Source organism: Lottia gigantea (assembly GCF_000327385.1).
Source record: "Lottia gigantea unplaced genomic scaffold LOTGIsca_9, whole genome shotgun sequence".
Classification (NCBI taxonomy): domain Eukaryota; kingdom Metazoa; phylum Mollusca; class Gastropoda; family Lottiidae; genus Lottia; species Lottia gigantea.
The window spans coordinates 2,529,916-2,557,650 of NW_008710950.1; the positions used below are offsets into that span (position 1 = coordinate 2,529,916).

Below are 27,735 nucleotides of genomic sequence, written 5' to 3' on the forward strand. Positions count from 1 at the left end.
TATTTTGAAGTATTTTGCTTAAGTAAAAGGTCAATATCTTTAAGATAATTGGTCATAACATAACAAAAAAAACATATGCCATGTGAACAAAGGTTTCTTGTCACACTAATGTGAAAAGTGCTTATAGTGGAATGTAAATAAATAATAATTTATAAATAGAAATATTATCACCATCTGTCACCTAACAAAAATCTATAGATTTATTTATTTTCACAATTATTACCATGTCACTACTCTGCAGTCTCTAATACCTAATGAATAAATCAATCCATTTTTCTCAGGAATATTTTACAAGCCTTAAAGCACAACCCATATTTGTACTATATTGAAAGAATAAAAAGATAGCTTGCCAGGCAAGGTAACATACACCCATTACCAGAAATAATAACAAAATCCTTAGTGGCTTAATAATGAATTTTCAAATAATCTTAAAATCATCTTTAAGTCAAGGCAAAAATCTGAAACAGTTCATCAAGATAACATAAAATTCAAACAATGTCTCATCGCTGTACACACAAGGACTGAAACTGTTCATCCGATTATTACAAACGTCAAGGGCAATAACTCTGAAATGATTCATCCGATAATACCTATTTCGAACTTGACTGAGATCTCATCAATATATACATGCATGCGAAGTTTCATCAAGATCAGACAAAACCTGTAGTCTCTATCGTGTCTACAAGCCATATTTGACATGTTTTTAAAAAGTCAAGGGCAATAACTCTGAAACCATTCATTCGATTATTACCAAGCCAATTTCGAACATGACTGAGATCCCATCAATATATACATGCATACCAAGATCAGATAAAAACTGTAGTCTCTGTCATGCCTACAAGGCAAATTTGTCACGTTTTTCTAAGTCATGGGCAATAACTCTGAAACAATTCATTCGATTATTACCAATCTCGAACTTGACTGAGATTTCATCAATACATACATGCATACCAAGTTTCATGAAGATCAGATAAAAACTGTAGTCTCTATCATGCCTACAAGGCAAATTTGACGCGTTTTTACTTAGTCAAGGGCAATAACTCTGAAACAATTCATCTGATTATTACCAATTTCAAACTTGATTGAGATTTCATCAATACATTACATGCAAACCAAGTTTCATGAAGATGGGATAAAAACAGTAGTCTCTTTCGTGCCTACAAGGCAAATTTGATGCGTTTTTACTAAGTCAAGGGCAATAACTCTCAAACCATTCAACTGATTATTACCAATTTCAAACTTGTCTGAGATCTTATCAATATATATATGCATGCCGAGTTTCATCAAGATCAGATAACAAGTGGTTGCCTAGCAAGATACGCCCACATCCTCATACATTTTCAGTATATCAAGGGAAGTCACCTATCTGTGTCAAATCATACCAAAAATCTAATTTGTGCAAGATGTTGTTGATTTAAACTAACACACATTATTTAATAAAATTCTGACATAAACTGTCACCTCTATCGCCAACAAATTTTGATGAGTTTTTACTAAGTCATGGGCAATAACTCAATTTCTGTTGATCGAAAAATTGTCAAATTCAATTTAGACTAAGATCTCATCATTATAAATGATCATACCAAATTTCATTTAAATCAGATGAAAACTGTACTCTCTATTGTGTTCACAAACAAATTTTGACACGTTTTTCATAAATCAAGGGCAATAGCTCAAAAACCATTCATCGAAAAATCGTGAATATCTCATCAATATAAATGATCACACCAAATTTCATTCAAATCAGATGAAAACTGTAGTCTCTATCGCGTTCACAAGCCAATATTGACGCGTTTGGCTAAGTCAAGAGCAATAACTCAAAACAGTCCATCGAAAAATCGTGGTTATCGAACTTGTCCAAGATCTCATCAATATAAATGATCACACCAAATTTCATTCGAATTAGATGAAAACTGTAGTCTCTATCGCGTTCACAAGCCAATTGTGGACAGACGGACGGACGGACATGGGTGACGACAATAATGTGGGCGTAAAAGAACTGTAGTCTCTATCTTGCCTACAAGCCAAATTTGATGCGATTTTACTAAGTCAAAGGCAATAACTCTGAAACCGTTCAACCGATTATTACCAATTGCGAACTTGTCCGAGATTTCATTAATATACAAGAAATGTTAACAGGCGGACAGACCAACCGACGGACACAGGCGACGCCAATACAAATGTGGTCGTATAAAAAGCATTGAACCAATAAGTGACCACTAAAAAAACTGTAGTTCAAAACTTTCATCTGAAGCACACATTTTCTGGCGTACTTAAATCGTAAATTCTAAGATTTAACAGAATATGCACTAGAAAGATTTTGATTCGGCATGTGATCTGGTTTTCAGTAAATTGAGAGAAAGAGGTTTTTCAAGATTTTTTTTTTTGCGCAAAATTAAGAATGACACTATTTTAGAGATTCAAAAGCAAAATAATATCCCCCCACCCCACCTCCTAATGGCTTTGGCTCTATACCATATGGAGGTTCTAGGTGTCGTACTTGCAAATATGTACGTTCTTCTCATCATATTTAAAATAAGAAAAGCAGAAAAATATCTGAGATGTCAGACGTTCTCTCTTGTATAGATAAATTTACCTAATTACTTGTAAAAAATGCGATGTGCAATATATTGGTGAAACCCAAAATGCATAATTGTTTTAGTGGCCATCTTTCGATATACTTCATAACAAAAGAAATAACCAATAGCGTATCATTTCAACCTACCCAATCATTCCATTGAAGATTTTCTTGTCTTCCAATAAAAAAAAGTTCCTATTACCTGCTGATAAACCTAAAACTAAGTGATTGCAGAGAGAGAGTATCTGGATTGACCAATTGAAAACCTTTGTACCTAGTGGTCTAAATATGACAATCAAATCATACTCTTTGTTGCAACCTATGATTCCATTGCCAAAAATGCTTCTCTGATTGCCGAACAATATTGAAAGGAACTTCAAGATCAATTTCCAATTATTTTCACTACACTTTTACTGCTTTTAAGAGAAACAAAAATTCAAGTAATTTACTTGTCTATAACAAATCAGACCGCATTCCATTAACTCTCTGAAACAATAGCATTAATTGTTTTTGATTATTTGTAAGCATTATTTCAGTCTTTTCATAATTTACATTGTGGTAATTTCTCTATGCACACAGTGCAGAACATTTATAGAAGCATTTCAAAATTGATGTAAAAGAAGTATGTTTTCTTCTTGTGACCTTGGCCAGTGCTTCTGGTAGGGCAATAACTTACAATGCAATTATCCAAAAATCACATTCATCTAAGTTCTCATCAATATTGTTTTTCGCAAGCCAATTTAGAGATTAGGGTGGTTGAAAGATAACAAGTTACTATTCAACAAAAGACACTGATCGTACACAGGGCTAAAGCAGTGTTCACTATTGTTAAGGCTAGACATTTTGGAGGAATGTTGGTACGGTAAACAGTGATAATTACACTTGGAGATCTGAATATTATACATACAAATACTAAGTCAAGGGCAATACCATTAGAGTCATCTTAGATCTCATTAATATGCATGAGCATAGTACCAAAATTCCATGTCAAAATCCAAACATAACTGTCAATCTGATACATTTGACAACAAAAATATTTTCTGTGTTGGATTGCTGATTAAAGAGATTGTAAAGAGGTTTTCTAAATTCTTCATGCGTTTTGGGAACACAGATAGCATCAATTTGCACCATTCCAATTTTCCTGGTTCCTGCAATTCCACTTTGTGATGTCACCCCCGCAAAATTTACTTGTATCACACAAAACCTTTGCAGGGATGACATCATAAAACACTTAAATTGTTAGAACTACAGACGTGGAATGGTTCAAATTGATGATATTATTGTCTCCATACACATAAAAAATTTAGAAAACCTCTTTACGCTCCCTTTAAGTTGTGATTTAGAACACTTTCTTGCTTCCAGACGATTCTTATAAATATTATGTGATTTTCATCATTTCATGCCATGAAATATTTCAATACATTATCATAACAGTGTAAGGTAGATAACTCTTGTTTAGAAAAAGTAATGAAACTGGTAACATTACTGCACAAACTTAAGAAACCGAACAGGAGTAACAATTCTAAACACCACAAAAAAGTTCCAGTGCGTGGGGAAAATATGTGAACATGATAAAGATAGAAATCAAAACTGAGTTGGCTTGACTTACCCTAACATACAGAGTCTTTGAAGCATGTTGTAATGTATCTAATGCCATTGTTTATACTATAACAATATTTTGTACATTGATGACAGTAGTATTATAGAGTTGTCTAATATTATAATAGAGAAAAGTTTGTGATAAATAAATGATGTAAACTCACCTTCTCTCTCTTGCTGTTTACGATTTAAATATGATGAGCTGTTAGATTTCTCTTCCATATCATGACAAATAACTACTTCTTCAGTTCTCATCTGTAAAAACAAAAAGTTTATCAACAATACTTTCCTAAATAATATATACCTATCGTCTACAGTTTTTGTTTTAATGTCATTTTAACACACCTTTCTTTTGGGGTTCCTAATTCATTTATATATAATATATATTCAATTATTGGACGGCTAATACTCATTAAATCTAAAGTAGATGTGTTCTAATGATCTGGAAAAATACCAGTCGAAGAGAATGTAGACAAATTTTCTGACCAGTGACTGCCATAGACAATCAATTTCTAATTACTATCCACTCTGTAAAGCCATGTACATTTATGATTGGTTACAACTCTTAACCATATCCAACTGCTACTAAAGTATTTTGTGCTCCGTTTATTATCTCCAGCAACAGGACAGATTATTTTTCAATTTCATTTTGCAAAAATAGGCCTATAATAAACTAATTTAAATCAGTTTTAACTTTCCATATCTCCTTACAAATAGATTTTGCTCATAATACAAAATAAAAAAAATAGGGCCAGTAAATAGAGCTCTATATCATTTGGTGATGTAAACATACATTTCTTATGATTAAGAAAACAATTGGGTCACTCATTTTGAACACCAATAATAATATAGTTTTCTTGATTTTACTCTTAACAATGTGAAAAGCCATCTTAAATATATATCATATTTATTTCTTTTCATTGCATACACTCATGCAAAAAAGGCTAGTACTGCTATATTGGAAATTTAAACTATCAAATCCGTCCTAGAAGTGTACTAATAAAGGTAAGTAATTCTTGTAATATAATAATAGAGCCAGGGTAATTGTTGCTAATTAAAACACTAATTACTTATATTACAGTACCACATCCAAATTGTAATTTTCAACTTGCAAATAACTACTTCCTTGATAACTTAGAAACTAGAAGGAATTGGTTTAATTCTAAAAAAAAATGAAGCTGGATAGAAAAAATTACCTGTTGATCACAGCCATCATATGATATCTCCTCAATATTTGGTGGTTGTTGCATCCAATTGTATTTACGTAATTCAACAGGTACACCCATTCTTTCATATTCTGCATTCTGATGCATCAGACTATAATAACATGTATCACAGGAAGCAATTCCTTCACCATTATCAATTATTAGAGAATATGGAGGTGCCTTGTGTTCTTTAAGGAAAGGAAACTTTATCACTTCTAAAGTTCTGACTTTACATTTTTCCACTGACTTGCCACAAACATAACAGACAAAATCTGAAACGCTATATTTGCGTAGCCATCGATTTTGATCAGTTGGATTGTTTGATTCTTCATATTCTTTCCATTGCATGAGTAAGCTATGGAAGCAATAAGTACAGGATATAACTGTTCCATCATCTGTCATCGGATCTGAATTTGGTGCATTATCCCGGTTTGCTAAAAATGGGAAAAAAGGCAAGACAATACTATTGTGTGATTTGGCTTCATGACGGGTGGGATAAGAGCACAGCATATGAGCTTTGGTTATCAAAGACTTCTCACCGCAAATAAAACATACTTTCTTAGGTAAGGAACTGGCCTGTTGTAAAGGGTGGGGTATGGTATTAGTTGGTTGCTGAGCTCCAGATTGTTGCCTGTCTAGCTTACTTGGTGACGAAGTGCAGGTTGTTTGTCCACCCGTATCCAGTGAACGTGATGGTTGAGCAGCAATAGCTAACAAACCATGGTTTCCCCCTGATACAGCAGTTTGAGGACTTTTACTAATGTGGATATTCAAAGGTTGAGTGACATCTGAACTTTTCAATGAACTTTTAGAGTTGCTAGATTCACCATCTTCTACATTTGGGCGGTCATTATTTGGAGGCTCATGGACGGCATCTCTTCCATTTATTGGGAGCAAAGAGTATCTTCTTTTTAACGGTGGTAGTTGCTCCAATTCATAATGTTGCCACTGAGTTTGTAAATTTGTGTGGCAATTTGTGCAGCATAAAACAGATCCATCTGGATTCAAAGGTCTTGCACCTTGAGGTCGCCTTAATTCTCTGATAAACGGAAAAAACATTTGATTTTTACTTCCAGATATAAATAAGGGTTTAACAGAAGCACATGGCCAGGGCTGACCACATAAATAACATATTTCTGTTCCACTTGTTTTATCTTTTCTTGACATTTCTGTAGTGAGTGAAGAAGAAAGTCCAATATAGTTTTCTTTCATTTTATAAAGTCTTGCACTTAAAGGAGTACCAGCTCGTTCATATGATAGCCATTGAGTAACTAATGATTCAAAACAACCATTACATACCCTTGTGACACCCTGGTGATTAAGAGGTGTAGATCCTCGAGGGGGCGCTAAAGTTTCTAAAAATGGAAAATAAGGTTCATTAGCAGCATGTTTGATGGCAGATACAATCTTGCAGTTTGAGAGTTGACTGTCAAGAGCACATGTAAAGCAAACAAAAACATCTTTTTGGCTTAAAGAACCTTTGGACGAATTTGGTCTAGTTTCAGATGGTTTGTTCGTGACTGATAAATCTAAAGCTCCATCAGGATTGTTAGATGGGACATCCTTGTACACTTTTGATCTGGACGGCTGTGATTGATGAGGCAGTTGAGATCTTGGTAATCCATCTCTTGAATAAGAGGCATCCTCAGGGCTGACTGGTTCATAACCATCATTTGTTTGATACTGTAGACCCATGACTTGAGCCATGTACTCTCCTTGGAACTTCATCTCAGCTCCTGTAAAATGACCATTATCTGATCGTTTTAACCAATATAATCGCTTTATAGCTGGAGTTTTATTTCTTTCATAAGAGTCCCATTGTTGTCTCAAAAATGAATAACAAACTTTACAACTATCCACAATACCATCAGCACCAGGTAATCGAGAGCCTTTAGGTGGTTCATGTTGTTCTAGGAACGGAAAGTAAGGTCCTTTATCCTTTTGTTTAATATTAAGAGGCAAATCAGCACCTATATTGCCACACACAAAACAAACTACCCTGCTTGGCATTGTGTAATGTTATCAGCAAAGCAGTCCTATCACAATTTTTGCTTCAATAAATTTATATGTCTGTTCAGTTCAAAGTATAAATAGATCATAGAAAAAGTCTTTTTTAATTCATAACTTTCCTCATTCAACTCTCAAAATAGTTCAAGAACCAGCGACACACATAATATTACTATATCTAGTTTTCAAATTTTAATATCACTACTCATTACACACAGAAAACATTGGGGAATCCCTTCATTAAATACTTGGCCTGAATCACACCAGTGACAGTGGAAAATTACTTCCATTGTTCTATTTTTTCCATTTCATCGTCAAGTATTAGGCTTGCAGTATTTCTGTATGCACTAGTTGTAATGAACAGTAACTGGGTAGACTTTTAAATCGGAATTTGTTAAAGAAGAAAACGTAGATCATAAACTATTTTCTTCTGATTAATACTATGAAACTCGCGGAATTCCCTACACAAATCTCTCAGATTCCGCCATGTTGGAACATCTGTTTGAGCACAATCCCACAATGCATAGGATAATTAGACCGTAACGAGCTAAATTAGGTCAAACAACAAAGGGACCAATTGTAAACAAATCGAAATTACACCTAATGTTGTATGTTTTGTGAAGACATGAATAACATTGGTAAAAATGGCATTTTCAAGAATTGGAAAATTTGGAATTGTTGCTCGAGCAATTACTTAATAACTTATATTAACGTACGCGCACCTGCCGAGATTGACAGGTGCTTGTGCATGTACAAGACAACTCGGACCACTTTACATAACATACTCGGACAACTTTTCATAACAGACACAGACCACTTTTTTGAGCCGGTATCATACCATGATAGCCACTGTAAAGCATTTTTCCAAATCCATAGCTGTATTTACTTTTGAATCAAATCTGACCATAATTTTACTTTTTATATCAAATGTTACCATAATTAATTTTATCTTTTTCAAATCTCAAATTCAGTATACGCTTTATTATTAAGAATATAAGGTTTTATAAGAGATACACTATCGCTGGTCTAGGTCAAAAGTAGAGACTGTGGAGTTAGTAATAGACCAAAAGGCTTCAACATCGGAATAATGATCGATGAAATATATATATATATATACATTTTTAGATTTGTTTTAACAAGTTTTTGCTTTTTAGATTAGAATTTTCATTCTTTCATTATTTTAATCATAACCATTTTTAACTATTGTTTACACTATAATAACTATCTCATTCTTTGATTTTGTTTCCTACTTCATTTGATTTGAATCCTTAATGTATATGAATAGTCTTCAAAATTAATATAAAAAATTTCAAAAATCGCTATACTTCAAACTATAGGAATTTCACTTTCAACATACAGCTCCGATTTCAATATTTGAAGGTTGAGCCGTGAACAATACTAGTATTACTGATGGGCTTATCTAAAGAAAAATTAAGTACCTTGACATAACTCGGCTTTGATACCCAAATGTTGAATCAAAGTCGATTTTAGCACTTTATCACACGATGAGTTAACTAAAGTAAAAGCAAAGCCGATTTTAAGTTACATAATCGGACAAAGAAATAAATGGGCATTGCTCTCCTGTAGGCACGAGCCTGACTTTATCGCACGATGAGATAAATAGTTTTGTTGCATTTTCCAAAAAAAGAGTTGATCAGTGAGAGTTACTTAAATGGTTGATGCATCAAATTCTTAAATAATGGTCTTATTATTGGCGTTGACCAAAGATTATCTTTAATTTTGTGAATAGTTACATAGTTTTATGGATTTATTATGTTGATTTTAGCTAAGACTAAAAAATTCAAATTTTGATCATCCTTAAAGAGGTAGTGTTCCTTTAAAAGAAGGTTATCGATTCATGGTTTTTCAGAGTTTATGCCAATTTGTGTTCAGAGAGAACGTCGTTTTACTTGTTACCCTATATAATGGCCAACTCGATTTTGATGTCCGGTTGATGTAAATCTATATCGTAGCTGTTTCTAGCATTTTTCAGTCCACTTTCTTCTTTTCCTTAAAAGATAGCTTGCCAGGCAAGGTAATATACGCCCATTGGCAGCTTTGATTTTTAATAAAAATATTTATCACCAGTATGAAATATACAACCTTCAGTCATACACTTCTTTTGAACTCTTTGGGCGATACTGAATAATATTGAGTATGAGTTATTGCCCTTGTTCTTGAAAACGTGTTCAATTTTTAGCTCGTGAACACTCCAGAAGGCAGATATTCAATCTTTAGCTCGGGACTGAATAATAAAACCAAGTATTGTCAAAATCCAGCAACAATCATGCCTTTTAGTGTTTTAGAGCTAAATTTGAAGACGTTTTAGGGTTCATCCTTGGGTGGTTAGGAACAATCACACTAAGTTTCGTCAAAATCCGTCAAGAATTGTCCCTTCTAGAGTGTTTACAAGCTAAAAATTGAACGCGTTTTCAAGAACAAGGACAATAACTCATATTAAATATTTTTCGATTCTTCTGATTTTCAATAGAGTTTATCCTTGGGTGATTACGAACACTCGTGCCAATTTCCGTTAAAATCCACCAAGAACTGTCCGTGTTTACGAGCTAAATATTGAACGCGTTTTCAAGAACAAGGGCAATAGCTTATACTAAATATTTTTCGATTCTTCTGATTTTCAGTAGGGTTCATCCTTGGGTGATTCCCAACACTCATTCCAAGTTTTGTCAAAATCCACCAAGAATTGTGTCTTGTAGAGTGTTTACGAGCAATTGTACGTAAACGTACGGACCGACCGACGGACGGCAATATAGCCCCCCATTTCACGTGGGCGTATAAACATGAGTCTAGAATTCCGTTCCTTGTTCTCAATATTTAAAGTTGTCATGACAAAATGATGACCAGTGACCTTAAGAAACCCACCCATACCGACAAATATATCCATGCCGATTTCAACCATCTTGTCCAAAACAAAGCCGTCATCCATCTTTGATGGAAAATCCAATTTCATATGCAGCTTAGAAAACCTCACAGATGAAGTCATTCAACCACTCCGAGGCTGTCTTCACCTCCAATGGCAATACCCTCCCAATCATACCGATAATTAAGATCGTGACAACAATGCTGAAAATCCATTAAGATAGCTTGCCAGGCAAGGTAATATACACCCACTGGTCAGCTTTGATTTTAAATAAATATATTTGGCAGGACAGTTACCAGTTTGATATATTCAACTTTGGAGTTATGACTGACTGGAGGAACATCGCCTCGCCTCGTAATGCTAACGATCAATCAACGCGTCATTACTCCGAGATTCAACCTTCGGTCATACACTTTTTTAACTTTTTGAGGCGATGCTGAATAATATTTACAAGCCTACTAGCCGTGGTTGGATACACTAGTTGAAAATCGAACAAGCACGATTCTCACTATACTACACTATACGCAGGTATACTTCGTTTTCGATTAGTGTCTTCTTATGTGACCAGGTATTATGAAATTACCTTGTTCGATTTTTAGGTACAGTGGTGTAACCTATTTTCGTGGATATAAATTTCGTCAGAGTTAAAAAAACGAATTTTTTTTTTATGTCTTAGATGTTTCTTCAGATATTCTACAGTATAATTAAAATTGGTTTATTTCGATTTTCTTTATGAATCCCTCACCTTGACCCATATTTTATGAGCAACCAACTCGGCAACGGCGGCAGAATGCGTCACCTATTTTCGTGTACAATGTTTGATCTATAAATAAGTCTAGAAAAACACGTTGTATGGATACCGGGTGGTATAATTAACTTCTCTTAGTATTTATCTTTAATATCAATTCATTATAATTAGTGACAACTCCTTCAAAGAACCACGATTTTAAAAAAAAAATAGTGACTGACAAAATAAGATACGTAGCGTGATTTATTGCTAAACTCACTGAAACATAAGAATGTGGTCCACTTTATGTTCCATAGAAATTTTCTGCTGACACGGAATCCGCTAGTTGATCACTGACTTCATTCGTTGGACTACATTCTAGCAGACGACACCTGGAATTCCGATTACAGCTAGGGATTATAAGGAAATTCGGCAAATAAAAAACGGTGACGTTTGGTATTAAGTGAAATCCGCCCTTTTGTTTATGTCAAAGTACACATTAATACATTTTACCTTGCTTGAAACTACTGAATTCATTCTACTAGCTGATATTGTACAGAAAACCCATGTTTATCAAAACAAGTAAATGCGGAGGTCACGCGAGGTCGCACATGTAAATTATTATCTTTTCCGGAAATCCACGAAAAATAGGTTACCACGAAATTAGGTTGCTTGACTTGTACTTCTATGTGAACTCAGCCTTACAGGCTAAAACTTGAACGCGTTTTTTAGAACAAGGGCAATAACTCATACTAAATATTTTTCGATTTTTCTGATTTTCAATAGGTTTCATCCTTGGGTGATTACAAACAATCATACTAAGTTTCGTGGAAATCAGTCAAGAATTATGCCTTCTTGAGTGCTATTGCAGATGGACAGACGGAAATGGGTGACAGTAATACAAGTCCCCCCATTCCAAGTGGGCATACAAAAATCATATCTACCCAGGTCTAGAACTGGCATTCCATTAAAAGGACCTACCAGCTTTTATGACAAACTGCCCGTCCAAATTACTTCACACCTCTGGCACTATCCTGAAATCCTGTAGAGGAGACAGATACAAAAGGTGTAGTCCATCCCCACCGCCCAAATCTCTATCGGTACCATGAAACATCATTTATAACAGAATACTTCAAAGTCTCATCACCAGATCCGGAGACAAAAAAATCTAGCATTGCTAGAAATTTACCCAAAAATAACAAAAGAAATCGTGAAAGCGTCAGAATCAACCACAGTCTTACAAAACTGAATCGTGATCACCTGTTATATCCCACCCTTCTCCATCTCATAATCAGCACAGAATTTTGTTTAATTTTTTGGATCTATTATTACCTTTCCTCTGGTTTGCCAGTCTTTATTTCTTTAGATGACACATTAAATTGTGTTGAAACTCTTGGTTTGGTATTAACATTAAATTGTGTTGAAACTCTTGGTTTGGTATTAATTTATTATATTCCTTGTGCATTTTGACGTTATATTTAACAAATTATTAAATCTTAAAAATTTATTACATTATAGCATATCATATAATGCAATACATAATTTACAGATACATAACAAAACAATGATAGCACATGGGAAGTAACTCACAATGAAAGAAAATTGATTCTTAAGTCTTATTTAGTCTAACTATTTTCAACGTTGCTTCCACGAAACTGGATTTTCTCTAATGAATACTTATTTAAACAAAATTATCTCTCAAATGATCTAGCATACAATATTTTTTTTAATAACGATAGATGTTGGGCTTGAAGGGACCATTTTGTGGGAGACCAAGATATTTAGCTTGTTCTTCTGATAATTTGGTTAATTTCACACCAAGATGCTCCAAATGTTGATGAGCAACTTCTTCATCCAGCTAAAATGGAGAATAAGGAATAAAAGAAACCACACCAAAAACATTATAAATGTTATTGAATGGAATTTTCAACTCTAGCCACATAAGCCTGCAATTTATATATAAATATATGCAGAGTTTTAAGTTACTGTACTAAAACAAATTTATTTAGGACTTTAATTGCATGATCAAAACCTTTGAATGAATAAATATCTTTATAAATTTACAAATAATTTACCCTCAAAATCCTGTACAGTCAATTTTATCAAATTATTAACACAAAATAACCAATATATTTTTATTTAAATTCCATTAAACTTTTATATACACTGACACCTTTCTAATCAGTCAAGGGTAATGACTAAAATAGTTTGCCGGGACCTGCGTGACACCATGTGGATGTTTCAAAATAATGTTAACAAAATATGCAATGTTGCAGATTGCATTATGTACGCAACAAAATATTAGTGGTTACTTACAATTTTGGGCAACAAATGTACACCAACTTCATATTGTCCTGGTTTGGTCCAGAGTTCAATTTGAGCTAATACTTGGTTACAGAATGAATTGCTCATAACAAAACTAGGGTGACCATGAGCACATCCAAGATTGACCAATCTTCCCTCTGCTAGTAAAATGATATGTCTTCCTGAACTCTTGAGAGTATACCTGTCAACCTAAAAGAAATCAAGTTTGTTATCAGAGGCTTGTCAAATCAGTAAAAGATAGCTTGCAAGGCAAGGTAACATACGCTCACTGGCACCTGTCAGAAATGATAACAAGTCTTAAGTACTAAAGTACAAATTTTCTCTTATTGAAGAAATTTTATTAGATTGAATTCAAAAATGTATATATTTACTGCCAATTATTTATGCTGAGTAATTCCACAAAATGTTTTAAAATCTATATCAAAAACATCAAATTATTAAATTATACAGCTCTAATATCAAGGACAAAAAATTGTTCAGAGTGAAATCGTTGAAAAATTAAAACTTGACCAAGAGCTCATCATTATAAATAAAAAGACGTAAAGTAAAACTCCATTCATTTCATTTCATTCATCAATACAAATCATCATACCACATTTCATAAAAATCACATGAAATCTGTAGTCTCTATTGTACTCATGAACAAATTTTGAAGCATTTTATCTAAGTCAAGAATTATAACTCAAAAACCATTCATCGAAAAATCATCAAGTTCAAACTTGTCCAAGATCTCATCAATAAATGATCACACCAAATTTCATTAATATCAGTTGAAACTGTAGTCTCTATTGTGTTCACAAACAAATTTTGACACGTTTTTTCTAAGTCAAGGGCAATATCTCATTAAGATAACTTGACAGGCAAGGTAACATATGCCCACTGGCAGCTGTCAGAAATGATAAAACAATCTTTAGTGAATAAAGTATGAATTTTCTAATATTGAGGAAATTTTATTAGTTTGAATTCAATGATATATATATTTACTGCCAGCTATTTATGCTGAGAAATTCCACCCAAATTTTTTAAAATCAGTATCAATAACCCAAATACATCAAATTATCGCATCAATTTACATGATCACAAACAAATTTTGATGCATTTTTCCTTAGTCAAGGTCAATAACTCAAAGTCTGTTCATCGAACTATCAAATTCGAACTTGTCCAAAATCTCATCAATAAAAATCAATAAAATAGCTTGCGTTGCAAGATAACATACGCCCATTGGCAGCTGTCAGAAATAATAAAACCAGTCTTTAGTGACTAAAGTACGAATTTTCTCATATTGAAGAAATTATTTATGCTGAATAATTCCACAAAATTTTTTAAAATCAATATCAATAACCCAAATACAACAAACAATTAAATCACACAGCTCTAATCAAGGGCAAAAAACAACTTTTGACGTGTGTTTACAAAGTCAAGGGCAATAACTCAAAAAATGTTCATCAAAAATATCTCTTGTTAGAACTTGTCCGAGATCTTATCAATTCCAATGATCACACCAAGTTTTATCACAATCGGTTGAAAACTGTAGCTTCAATCCTGCTCACGAACTATTTTTAACAAATTTCGTCGCGTTTTAACAAAGTCAAGGGCAATAAATCAAAAACCGTTCATTGAAAATATGTCAAATTTGAACTTGACCGAGATCTTATCAATCTAAAGCATCACACCAAGTTTTATCAAAATCAGATAAAAACTGTAGTCTCTATAGTGCTCACAAGAAATGTTGAAGGACGGACCGACGCGACGATAAAATACGACCACATATTTATGTGGGCGTATAAAAAATGATCACCAAATTTCATTAAAATCATCTTAAGATTGTAGTCTCTATTGTGTTCACAAACAAATTTTGAGGCGTTTTTCCTAGGTCAGGGGCAACAACTCAAAAACAGTTCGTCGAAAACTCCCCCAACTTCGAACTTAACCAAGATCTCATCAATATACATTATCACATCATGTGATAAAAAGTATTTTAAATATATTACTTTCGCTTAGAATATATTATTAGTTTATATTGCACAATCTTTAAATAAATAAATAGATATTATTTTTTTTTCATCTCTTATGTATGTTAAGTGACATCTGTTGAAAGAGTACATATTCTACACCCTTGCTAACAGTGTTTTTGTTTCAATTCATCGCATGCAATGACTATCCATTTTGAAGATCAATACATTCCGAGGCCACGGTGAAAGTATTACCTGAGGTTTGATTTGTTCCTTCTTACTGGAGTTTTCATTCAACCATTTAACATCAATTTCACAATCAAAATGACCAATATTACAAACAACAGAATCTTCTAACATCTGTTGAAAATGTTCAGGTCTTAATATTCCTGAGCAGCCAGTAGCTGTGACATAAATACGAGCTTCCTTTACTGCTTCATCAACTGTAGAAACTTCATAACCTACAATCAATAATCACACATTTTAAGCTTAAGAAATGAAGCTCTTTATCATCTGAAAACAATATCCATCAAAAGTAAAGAACAACCTGCTGATTCTTGGGTCAAGAAGGATCATTCTCAAAATATCTACACCTATTTACAGCTGAGACAAAGTAAAATGTTTTGCTACTCACTATTATCAATTATTTTATTTTGACCATTTTGCAAATGTTTTGGAGAGATATTAAAAAAATAGCTTGCGAGGCAAGGTAACATACGCCTACTGGCAGCTGTCAGAAATGATAAAACAGTCTTTAGTGACTAAAGTATGAATTTTTTTCACTTTGAAGAAATTTTATTAGTTTGAATTCAATTACATATATATATATGCCAGTTATTTATGCTGAGTAATTCCACAAAATTTGTTAAAATCAAATCAAAAATATCTCAAGTTAGAACTTGTCCGAGATCTCATGAATTCCAATGATCACACCAAGTTTCATCAGAATTGGTTGATAACTGTAGCTTCTATTGTGCTCACGAACAAATTTTGAAGCGTTTTTACAATTCAAGGGCAATAACTCGAAAACCGTTCATCAAAATTGCATCAAGTTGTAACTTGTCCGATATCTTATCAATTCCAATGATCACACCAAGTTTCATCAGAGTCGGTTGAAAACTGTAGCTTCAATCCTGCTCACAAACTATTTTTAACAAATTTTGACGTGTTTCAACAAAGTCAAGGGCAATCACTCAAAAACCGTTCATCGAAAATGCGTCAAGTTAAAACTTGTCCGAGTTCCAAATATCACACCAAGTTTCATCAGAATCAGATAAAAAAACTGTAGCTTCAATCCTGCTCACGAACAATTTTTAACAAATTTCAAGGCGTTCTAAGTCAAGGGCAATATCTCAAAAACCATTCATCGAAAATATGTCAAATTCGAACTTGACCGAGATTTTATCAATCTAAAGCACCACACTAAGTTTTATCAAAATCAGATAAAAACTGTAGTCTCTATAGTGCTCACAAGAAATGTTGACGGACGGACCGACGGACAAGGGCAAAGACAATATACGACCAAATGAAAAACAAACCTTCCATAGCTGCCTGAAGTGCGTTGATAGGATCGATTTCTGCAACAATAACTCGTGCACCAAAAGCTCTCAAGGCTTGAGCACAACCTTTGCCAACATCACCATATCCTGCTACCAATGCTACTTTACCAGCCAACATAACATCAGTAGCTCTTTTAATACCATCAACTAGAGATTCACGACAACCATATAAATTATCAAATTTACTCTGAAATCAAAAATATCATTTATTCACAAAAATATGTGACATTGTCAATTATTTGAATACATTCATACTTCTTGGAACTAGTAATAAATGTGGAAATCCCTATCATTTGCTCTATTTGAATAATACTCTTAGCTTTCTTAAAGAGTTAAAATTTTGTGCAATTGACAATACTACCTTTGTAACTGAATCATTGACATTGAATGCTGGCATTTTCAATTTGCCGTCTTTCATCATTTTATAAAGATTATGTACACCGGTTGTAGTTTCTTCTGAAAGACCCTTGATTCCTGAAACCATGAAGTATAAACAACTTCAAATATTTACTTAAATAATAGCTGCATATAGAACAGTCCAACCAACCTAGCTGCATTTTCTTGAAACCATGTCCTAGGGTATTAACTTCAAACACTGTTTTAAGGATATCCTAACATTAAGACCTTTTGAGAATAAAAGATAGCTTGCGTTGCAAGATAACATACGCCCACTGGCAGCTGTCAGAAATAATAAAACAGTCTTTAGTGACTAAAGTACGAATTTTTTCATATTGAAGAAATTAATTATGCTGAATAATTCCACAAAATTTTTTAAAATCAATATCAATAACCCAAATACAACAAACAATTAAATCACACAGCTCTAATCAAGGGCAAAAAACAAATTTTGAAGCGATTTTCGTAAGTTAATGGCATTAACTCAAAAAGTGTTCATCAGAAATGCGTCAAGTTAGAACTTGTCCGAGATCTTATCAATTCCAATGATCACACCAAGTTTCATCAGAGTCGATTGAAAACTGTATCTTCAATCCTGTTCACAAACTGTTTTTAACAAATTTTGACGTGTTTTTACATAGTCAAGGGCAATAACTCAAAAACCGTTCATCGAAAATGCATCAAGTTAGAACTTGTCCGAGATCTTATCAATTCCAATCATTACACCAAGTTTCATCAGAATCGGTTGAAAACTATAGCTTCAATCCTGCTCACAAACTATTTTTAACAAATTTCGACGCGTTTTAACAAAGTCAAGGGCGATAACTCAAAAACCCTTCATCGAAAATGCGTCAAGTTAGAACTTGTCCGAGATCTTATGAATTCCAATGATCATACCAAGTTTCATCAGAATCGGATGAAAACTGTATCTTCAATCCTGCTCACGAACAATTTTTAACAAATTTCAAGGCGTTCTAAGTAAAGGGCAATAACTCAAAAACCGTTCATCGAAAATATGTCAAATTCGAACTTGACTGAGATCTTATCAATCTAAAGCATCACACTAAGTTTTATCAAAATCAGATAAAAACTGTAGTCTCTATAGTGCTCACAAGAAATGTTGACGGACGGACCGATGGACCGGGGCGACGACAATATACGACCACATATTCATGTGGGCGTATAAAAAGTGTGACCTTAAAGACACCATTATTGAAAGAATTGTGACCAAAATGTCACCACCTGACTTTATTCTATTAAGATTTTGAATTTGTTACTCATTTCATTGGTTGTAGTTGTGAACTTTTTGGACTGTTAACAAATAAAGATATCACTCAGATTCTAGATATATCAATATACTGAAGTCAGAGAAAAGATGTAAAAATAGCAATATGTGATAGATTTACCTGGTAAAATGTCAGTATATTTACTATGAATTAAGTTTGTTAAATCACCACCATCATCTAAAATCATATTTAATGGTTTTTTATCAGCAAAATATATAGTCTGAAATAAAAAATATATTACACTAAGGATGGAATAATCAAATCCCAAATAATTAAAGGTCACATACATTATAACCTGGAACAATCAAGGCACTCCTTGACTGAGCAATTTTGTCCTGGTCCGTGACTTAAGTCTTGTCACAGGTTTCACCAACGGGCTGCAGACACACAAAGAGACAAAAATCTTCATTCAGGCATTTTCCACTATGTTGATATTCACATGCACTTGAAAGGAAAATAATCTGATTGGGTGGCGACACTGAAGTCTTGCAGACAATAAGATAGCTTGCGTTGCAAGGTAACATACGCCCACTGGCAGCTGTCAGAAAAAAATAAAACAGTCTTTAGTGACTAAAGTACGAATTTTCTCATATTGAAGAAATTATTCATGCTGAATAATTCCACAAAATTTATTAAGATCAATATCAATAACACAAATACAACAAACAATTAAATCACACAGCTCTAATCAAGGGCAAAAAACAACTTTTGACGCGTGTTTACAAAGTCAAGGGCAATAACTCAAAAAAGGTTCATCAAAAATATCTTTTGTTAGAACTTGTCCGAGATCTTATCAATTCCAATGATCACACCAAGTTTCATCAGAATCTGTTGAAAACTGTAGCTTCTATTGTGCTCACAAACAAATTTTAACGCGTTTTTCGTAAGTTAATGGCATTAACTCAAAAACATTTCATCGAAAATGCGTCAAGTTAGAACTTGTCCGAGATCTTATCAATTCCAATGATCACACCAAGTTTCATCAGAATCGGTTGAAAACTAGCTTCAATCCTGCTCACGAACTATTTTTAACAAATTTTGACGCGATTTTACAAAGTCAAGGGCAATAACTCAAAAACCGTTCATTGAAAATGCGTCAAGTTAGAACTTGTCCGAGATCTTATCAATTCCAATGATTACACCAAGTTTCATCAGAATCGGTTGAAAACTGTAGCGTCATTCCTGCTCACAAACTAACAAATTTCAACACATTTTAACAAAGTCAAGGGCAATAACTCAAAAACCGTTCATCAAAAATGTATTAAGTTAGAACTTCTCCGAGATCTTATCAATTCCAATGATCACACCAAGTTTCATCAGAATCGGTTGAAAACTGTAGCTTCAATCCTGCTCACGAAAAATTTTTAACAAATTTCAACACTTTTTAACAAAGTCATGTGGGCGTATAAAAATAATTGGTCAAACTGCTAAGATATAAATCCTGTTTGTAATGCGCCGTGATAATGTTGTCGTTAGGTACACTGAAATTTTACTCAAGATTTGAGTCAAATGTCAAGATACAGGTCTTCGTGACTGTCCTATTGTCATGTGTCAATTTATGTGTCAGAGGAATTTACACTAATTAAACAAACCTGTTCAATACACCAAATATATTCTTCATCCGTCTCACCCTTCCATGCATACACTGGCACACCGGTCTTGGCAATAGCTGCAGCAGCATGATCTTGTGTAGAGAAAATATTACAACTTGACCATTGAACCTACAACATTCAAACAACTATGTGATAAGAATATTAATATAACAGTATCATCAATATAGCATATATCATGCATTCATTTTGTGTATATCTATGCAAACTCTTCTCTGCAGGAAGATATATGTATAAGTTCTATCTGTGAAATAATCATTTAAGTATGGGTTTAGTTATTCTATTAATATTTCTTAATCATTTTTAGAAGCTCACAGTACAAATCCTTTGATTTGAATATGAATTGATGTCAACAGTTCAATTACCCAAAAAAAAAAAATTACCTCAGCACCAAGTTCAGTGAGTGTTTCAATTAATACAGCTGTTTGGACAGTCATGTGAAGACAGCCAGCTATTCTAGCACCTTTCAATGGTTTGGAAGGACCATACTTTCTTCTCATGCTCATCAACCCTGGCATTTCATTTTCAGCTATTTCAATGGCTTTACGCCCCCATTCTGCAAGACTGATATCGGCTGGAAAACAATTTATATTAAAATTTATATTTTTTAGATCAGAATGACATTTAGAAAAACTTATGATTAACAGCCGATAAGTTAAATTATATATTTACTTTTGATGTTACACTTTATAACTAGAATCATCTGGTTTCATGCAGCTTTTTGCAAATTCTTATCAGATAACAACTGGATTGAACAGTCCTCAGTTAATTTTTAGAATGACATTTAGAAAAATGTATGATTAACAGCCGATTAGTTAAATTTACTTTTGATGTTACACTTTATAGTTGACCAGTTAGTAAGTGAAGTGTATACATACATATACATATTTATTCAAATAATGGCTATAATGGCAATATTCAAATTTGACAATCCCAATGGAGTGAGACATTGCAGACTAACATAATGTACTCCAAAGATCTGAGCAAAATAGGTTATCATAAGAAAAGATCTAATTGGTCTTTGACATTGGTTTTTTTTTTTTTTTTTGAAAGACTTATATCAAATAATTTAACATCTACAATAAACAGCTAGGCCTATATCTGCTAAAATGTTGATTTATTTCCTGTAGTATTAAGGGTGTATTGAGGCATCACATTAATTATGTGACAGTTATATTTGAAAAAATACACACATATAAATTCACACATTTATCAATTATTTTTCTTTTATTCTCTGTAAATCAGACTGGAGATTTATTTAGAAGGCATAGATTACATCTTAGGAAAAAGTAACGAAAAAGTAACAAAGTAACAGTAAAAGTCAGTCGGTCTATTTACAAATGTACTGATTTTTAAATACTGGTATTACATGTAGGCCTACCATTTAAATTAGAGGGTTGGGATGATTCTTGCATCCTTGTTTTCAAACATTATTTCAACTTGACATTATTTCAGATTCAGTCAATGAAGAATGACAACATTAACGTTTTTGGCCCCAATATTTGAAATGTCAGACACTATTTCTAGAGTTATTTTGTAGGCTTAGCCTATATAGATTTGTTGATTTTTACTGTGTCATGTAGACCTATGATATATAATAAATTTGCGTTGCTTAAGAGTTTTTTAAAGTTAAAAATAAAAGCAATTCATAGCTTAAAATTCATGAATTTATGCCCGTAGCAAAAATTGCCTGACATTTCACCCCAATCTCAAGATTTTTCAAGACAAATCTCCAGGATTTTTTTTACATGACCTGTACACATATATATTTGTGAAAATACGAATTAGTAAATAAATAAATTGGACCCATCCCCAGCTTAGAACTACGAAACACATAATGTTCAAGGATCAATGATGTATTATCCGACTAGGCCCTAGTCAGTGCCTTTTACTTTTGTTTTGGCTGGATTTCTTCTCAACATTAAAAATCTCTGACTCTGATCTACGGTTCATGATGGCTGGCCTACTCGAAGCCTAATAATAAAAAAAATTAGTTTTAACCCGACTCAAAAGCAGTTCCAAGAAGTTGCCTATTGTCTTTTGGTTTTACAGCGAGTTTGTTAGTATCGACACCGGCGGTATACAAGCCTACGTGACACTGTACAAGCCTACTGACACTCGTACTAACTTAACAATGATGCAATGTCATCTCTCAATAAATGTAATCTATATCATATAAACAACGTACCAACTTTATATGAAGGCATGATGTCAGTTGAGTAAATTTGATCACTGTGGTTTATTCCTTCTACGTGTGAGAATTGACTAAGAGACTGATAGAAGTTGTGTCGCCATATTTATAGGAAACCCATGACCTAGATTTAGTGTCACGTGACAGGTTGAAATACGTATTCCTGATTGGTTGTTTAAAATAGAGATAAATTATATCACTGTAAACATCCTAAAATTTGATCTCACGTGAAAAGGGGGATAAGAGAAGACCTAAGTATTGTTCACAAAGTAGTTTGCGATATCAACATCCGCTGGAAGCGAACGTTAACCTACCTACCTACCTTGTTCACAAAAGGGAAGTGTCTGCAAAATTAAAAATGTTGTAAGTTATACGGGAAAGATTTATATGATAATATGATATTTACTTAGGCCTATATGTATTATATCAAACCGAAATTTGTTTTAAAAGTGGGGATTTAAGCGGACTTTGCTAGCCTAATTGTAATAACTTACTTAGTTATTTAGTAAATTTTGATGTTGGCCATAAACAGCTCGATATCTTTATTTGAAACTTTGAGAATAAGTAGAAGACTATAAGTTACTTAAATCTAAAGATAGCTTGCCAGGCAAGGTAACATACGCCCACTATCAGCTATCAGAAAAGATAACAAAGACTTTAGAGGATTAATAATGGATTTTCAAATAATCTTAAAATATATTTATAAGTCAAGGCAAAACCTGAAATCAAATTATCAAACTTAAACATGAAAAGGAATAACTCTAAAACCGTTAATTCAATTATTACCAATTTCTTACTTGACTCGAGATCTCATCAATATAATTATACATATATACCAAGTTTCCTGAAGATAGGATAAAACTGTAGACTCTATCGTAATTTGACGCTTTTACTATGTCAAGGACAATAACTCTGAAACTCTTCATCTGATTGTTACCAATTTCAAACTTGATTGAGATCTCATCAATGTAGGCCTACCCAAGCACTAAAAACTGCCATTGTACCAAGCACACAACTTAAAACATCCACCGTACAAAGCACACAACTTAAAACTGCCATTGACGTACCAAGCACACAACTGCATAAAACCTGCCATTATTCCAAGCACACAACTGTGCTATTGTACCACGAACACTATCGGTACTGAAAACTGCCATTGTAGCAAAACTGCCTTTCTTTTGTTTTTGACTTTAATATAGTGAAATGGCGGAATTGTCACTGGTTTTCTGAAATATAAAATCGGTATTGCTGAAAATGACCTAGGATGTATCAGCTAATGGGAAAATATATTTCTAAACTAAAATACTCATATTATAGGCCTAATAAATGTTTACGGTAATTTTGTTTTCACAGATTACGTCCCTTTATTTATTTATTATTATAGCGGTAGGTGGCTACGTTATGATCATGTGATCGATCACTTGCCGAGTTGTAACATCCGTCAAAGACAAGTTCGGCTTGAAAAACCAAAATATTTCAACAAAATGATGCCCGAATTGAGCTTTAATATAGACCATGGATATCTGGAAGGTCTGGTGCGTGGTTTCAAATGTGGTGTTCTGAAACAGGCTGATTATTTGAACTTGGTTCAGTGTGAGACGTTAGAAGGTAGGGAAATAGAAGTAGGCTAGTAGAGTCAGAGTTAATAAAAAAGACAAAGAATATTTCAATTTCATATAGATCTAGATCTACGCATCATAATAATATCCATGGTTTATGTTGACAAAATATCAATTAACAAATAAATTCTATCTAATGATTTTAACCAATTACTAATGTCATATTAGAGTTCTTTACCAAGCTTCCTTGAGTTTGACATTGAATTGACTTCAAGTATTCAAGCCAAGGAAAGCCCAGATATAATAAACATAACAACAAAGCTATGTGGTGGTAGTGAACAAATTAAACTTATCCCATTTTCTTGAATTTTATTTATGTCAATGCCCTTTTCTTATGCCTCAAACCTTATCTTATTTAAACTTTTAAATGGATATAATACGGTAATTCATTATAATTTCAGATTTAAAACTTCATCTACAGAGTACAGATTATGGAAATTTTCTGGCAAATGAACCCAGTCCCCTTACAGTGTCTGTTATTGATGATAAAATGAGAGAAAAATTGGTGGTAGAGTTTCAGCATCTGAGAAATCATTGCTTAGAACCTCTGGCAACATTCCTTGATTACATAACGTAAGCTCAAACTTAATATTATCATCAATCAACCTTTTAGTTTTACAATAGATTATTTAATGTGTCTCTCAGAGACCAAATTCCAGCCAGCTATAAATTCAATGCTGTATCTGACCCAATGATATATTTTCAGGTGAATTTGAAGTTTGTAGTTATGAAATTGTTATGATTTTCTTTTCTTCTTGTTTTTTTAAATTAGGTACAGTTATATGATAGATAACATTATATTATTAATTACTGGAACATTACATCAAAGACCAATAAATGAGTTGATTTCAAAATGTCACCCTCTGGGTAGTTTTGAGCAAATGGAAGCTATACATATTGCTTCAACCCCAGCTGAGTTATATAATGCTGTGTTAGTTGATACACCTTTAGGTAAATTTCCCCTTTTTATTTCAATAAGAAAATCTTCCTGTTGATTTTATGGTGTTTAAGCCTTTGAAAATGAGGAAGCTTTTAGTCATTGGAAAATATTTTGAATTGTTTTTTTCTTGACTTAGATAGACCAAAAGCATAAGCTTTCAACCATCATTTTTAACTATTAATAAATGCTGCACTTCTCAATCTTTTTGCAAAGAAAGCCAAGTTTTATGCCAAAAAATTCTTTGTCAGATATTATTATCTGCTTCACAGTTATTGGGAAAAGTCAAAAGCAATGAGATCATTAATTAACATTTAAGATTGTTAAAAAGGACCGATTACTCCTAAAACCAGATAGGAACTATATTTTTTCGTAAGATTCAAAAGTTGCTTTAAAGGCTGGTCATGAAGACCATCACAGACTACATTAACTAGTACACTGTCACTGGTTAATCTAACTTTTATTCTTTAAGATTGTTTGTTATATTTTCAGCTCCATATTTTATTGATTGTATCTCTGAACAAGATTTAGATGAAATGAATATTGAAATCATCAGAAACACACTTTATAAAGTAAGTGATAAATTATTGTGTAAGTTTATTTTTCTCAATGGAACACATGGATCAAAATGTAACAACTATGATATGTTTTTTCATATTAAGATAACATCACACAGTTTCACACTGTGTAATTTAGATTTTAATGTGAGTTATATGGTCATTGGTATTTCAGGCATATTTGGAAGATTTCTATAATTTCTGTAAAAATCTTGGAGGTGCCACAGCAGAAGTTATGTGTGAAGCATTAGCTGTAAGTAGAAAATTTCATATTCAAGTTGCACCATGGTTAATTTTGGGTTTTTTAATTCTGTTTAGTTCACTTAATAAAAATTGAGTAAAGAATATCCACTTTATAAATATTAGTAATATTGAATGCAAAGTAATGAATGAAACCATGTACAATACAGATTCCGTTTAGTACTGTATTTAATTAATATTTCATGTACAAAGAATATCAGTAACAGAATGAAGAACAAAGACTTGTATTATATATATTTTAGTTTGAAGCTGACCGTAGAGCATTTATTATAACTATAAATTCATTTGGTACTGAATTAAGTAAAGAAGATAGAGAGAAGTTATATCCTAGATGTGGTAATTTATATCCTGATGGATTATCTAAATTGTCTCAAGCTGAAGATTATGATCAAGTTCGTCAAGTAGCTGAATATTATGCTGTAAGTTAAGTGTGAAATTTTACATAAAGAAATACCAAAATTGGTCCTTATATTCTTTTATGGGACAGAATCCTAAACTTTATGAATTTGAACTTGTCATATAATATTTTAAATTTGATAACTGATCAAGTAGATGAAATAACATATTGTTGACATTTTCAAATAAATTCTCATCAGGACAACTGCTGAAAATATTCGGAATAATGTGGTTTCTGAGAATGTGTTATATCATCATAATAATAATCATTCAAGTTCAAAATTGTATATAGGACTTACTTTTTTAATGATTAATATTTTGGACTCAGACTGGTTTATTATTGTATAAACTTTGGGCCAAATGTTACACTATCATTACAAAAATGAGTAGACTAACCTTCTATTGTAATTTGAATTCATCTCAGTCTAAAATATATTATTTTCAGTCTTACAGAGAGCTATTTGAAGGAGCTGGTACTAACCCTGGTGATAAAACATTAGAAGATAAATTCTTTGAACATGAGGTAAGATTTCATATTGTTACTATGAAATAGATAATCATTTTGCACACACCTTAAGCATGGTGATTGGTCATTTCTTTTTCAATTATTTATTTATGAAATAAGCATTAAGTTCATTAAGCAGAAAGAAACATGGCGTTATTGACAGTCAGCTACAATATCCATGTGTGTCTTATCTAAATAGAAGTAAAGATTAGAGACAAGGATGATTATGATATATATTTTTTCTTTATAGGTGAAACTGATGAAACAATCCTTCATGCACCAGTTCCAATTTGGTGTATTTTATTCATATGTTAAACTAAAGGAACAAGAATGTCGTAATATTATATGGATAGGTGAATGTGTGGCTCAAAGACACAGAGCAAAAATCGACAGTTATATACCAATATTTTAAATACATATTGTTTATTGAACATATATAGATCAAATAAATATGTAAGATATATTAAACCATTCCAATATACTGACAGTAAATTATATGATGTAAAATAACATGGGCAAAGAATTAGGCGAATCATATCTGATAAAAAGATTGCAATGATCATAAGTATTCGTTCATTTGCAAAGTTATCTTTTTCTCAAAAGAATACAATTTCTACCTTGACTATGTCAATATCTGCTAGGTAGATGAAAAGTGGAAAAAGTAGTTGCATTGTTGCTTCCCATAACTCTAATACATCTTTCCTGGAAATTATCACTAACTGGAGTAAGAATGGATGCCACGTATCTGGAACTTGCTAAACCTTGGTGGGCAAGGAATAATCAAAGAACTTAACTGATTGTATGCATGAAAATTCAAGTGTTTATACCTATGGTAGAACCCACAAACATCATGGTTATGTTGTTTATTGATGTAATTATTTTAAATCAGTTGTATAAAATGTAATTGCAAGGGATGTTTATATTACTTAATGTATTTCTTTTAACATCGCATTCTCCTATGTAGCAAATATATATACTCTCTTCTAATTTGCAAAAGGTTTAGTATTGAGAAATATGAAAATGAAAATATGTCATTTTAACTGAGTAATTTTCTATTAATCTAATCTATTTGTCTTGTGAAGGTATTTTAATCATTGTTATCTCATCAAAGGCTGTGAACATTGTGTAAGTGATTGACATAGAA

At 32.7% G+C, this 27,735-nt stretch overlaps 3 protein-coding genes across 3 annotated transcripts; 1 reads left to right on the top strand and 2 right to left on the bottom strand.

Annotated features, from left to right (window-relative positions):
* Positions 1-219: 219 nt before the first annotated feature.
* On the bottom strand, positions 220-7,392 carry LOTGIDRAFT_155782 (hypothetical protein; the record flags this gene model as incomplete). The annotated part of the gene is made up of 3 exons (XM_009068307.1): positions 220-251; positions 4,342-4,432; positions 5,374-7,392. 3 exons carry the CDS (start codon positions 7,390-7,392, stop codon positions 220-222), a joined length of 2,142 nt encoding a protein of 713 aa, XP_009066555.1.
* Positions 7,393-12,425: 5,033 nt separating this feature from the next.
* Positions 12,426-22,387, bottom strand: LOTGIDRAFT_184532 (hypothetical protein). Its single transcript, XM_009068308.1, has 9 exons — positions 22,314-22,387; positions 20,509-20,699; positions 20,108-20,236; positions 18,636-18,735; positions 17,195-17,307; positions 16,813-17,020; positions 15,530-15,735; positions 13,314-13,511; positions 12,426-12,855 (listed from the first exon to the last, which is right to left on the bottom strand). Exons 1-9 carry the CDS (start codon positions 22,330-22,332, stop codon positions 12,724-12,726), a joined length of 1,296 nt encoding a protein of 431 aa, XP_009066556.1. The 5' UTR covers positions 22,333-22,387; the 3' UTR covers positions 12,426-12,723.
* Positions 22,388-23,803: 1,416 nt separating this feature from the next.
* On the top strand, positions 23,804-27,003 carry LOTGIDRAFT_108853 (hypothetical protein; the record flags this gene model as incomplete). Its single annotated transcript, XM_009068309.1, has 8 exons — positions 23,804-23,924; positions 24,337-24,508; positions 24,708-24,886; positions 25,365-25,444; positions 25,605-25,682; positions 25,933-26,109; positions 26,532-26,609; positions 26,842-27,003. The coding sequence occupies 8 exons, from the start codon at positions 23,804-23,806 to the stop codon at positions 27,001-27,003; spliced, it is 1,047 nt and encodes a 348-aa protein (XP_009066557.1).
* Between the last annotated feature and the right edge of the window lie 732 nt (positions 27,004-27,735).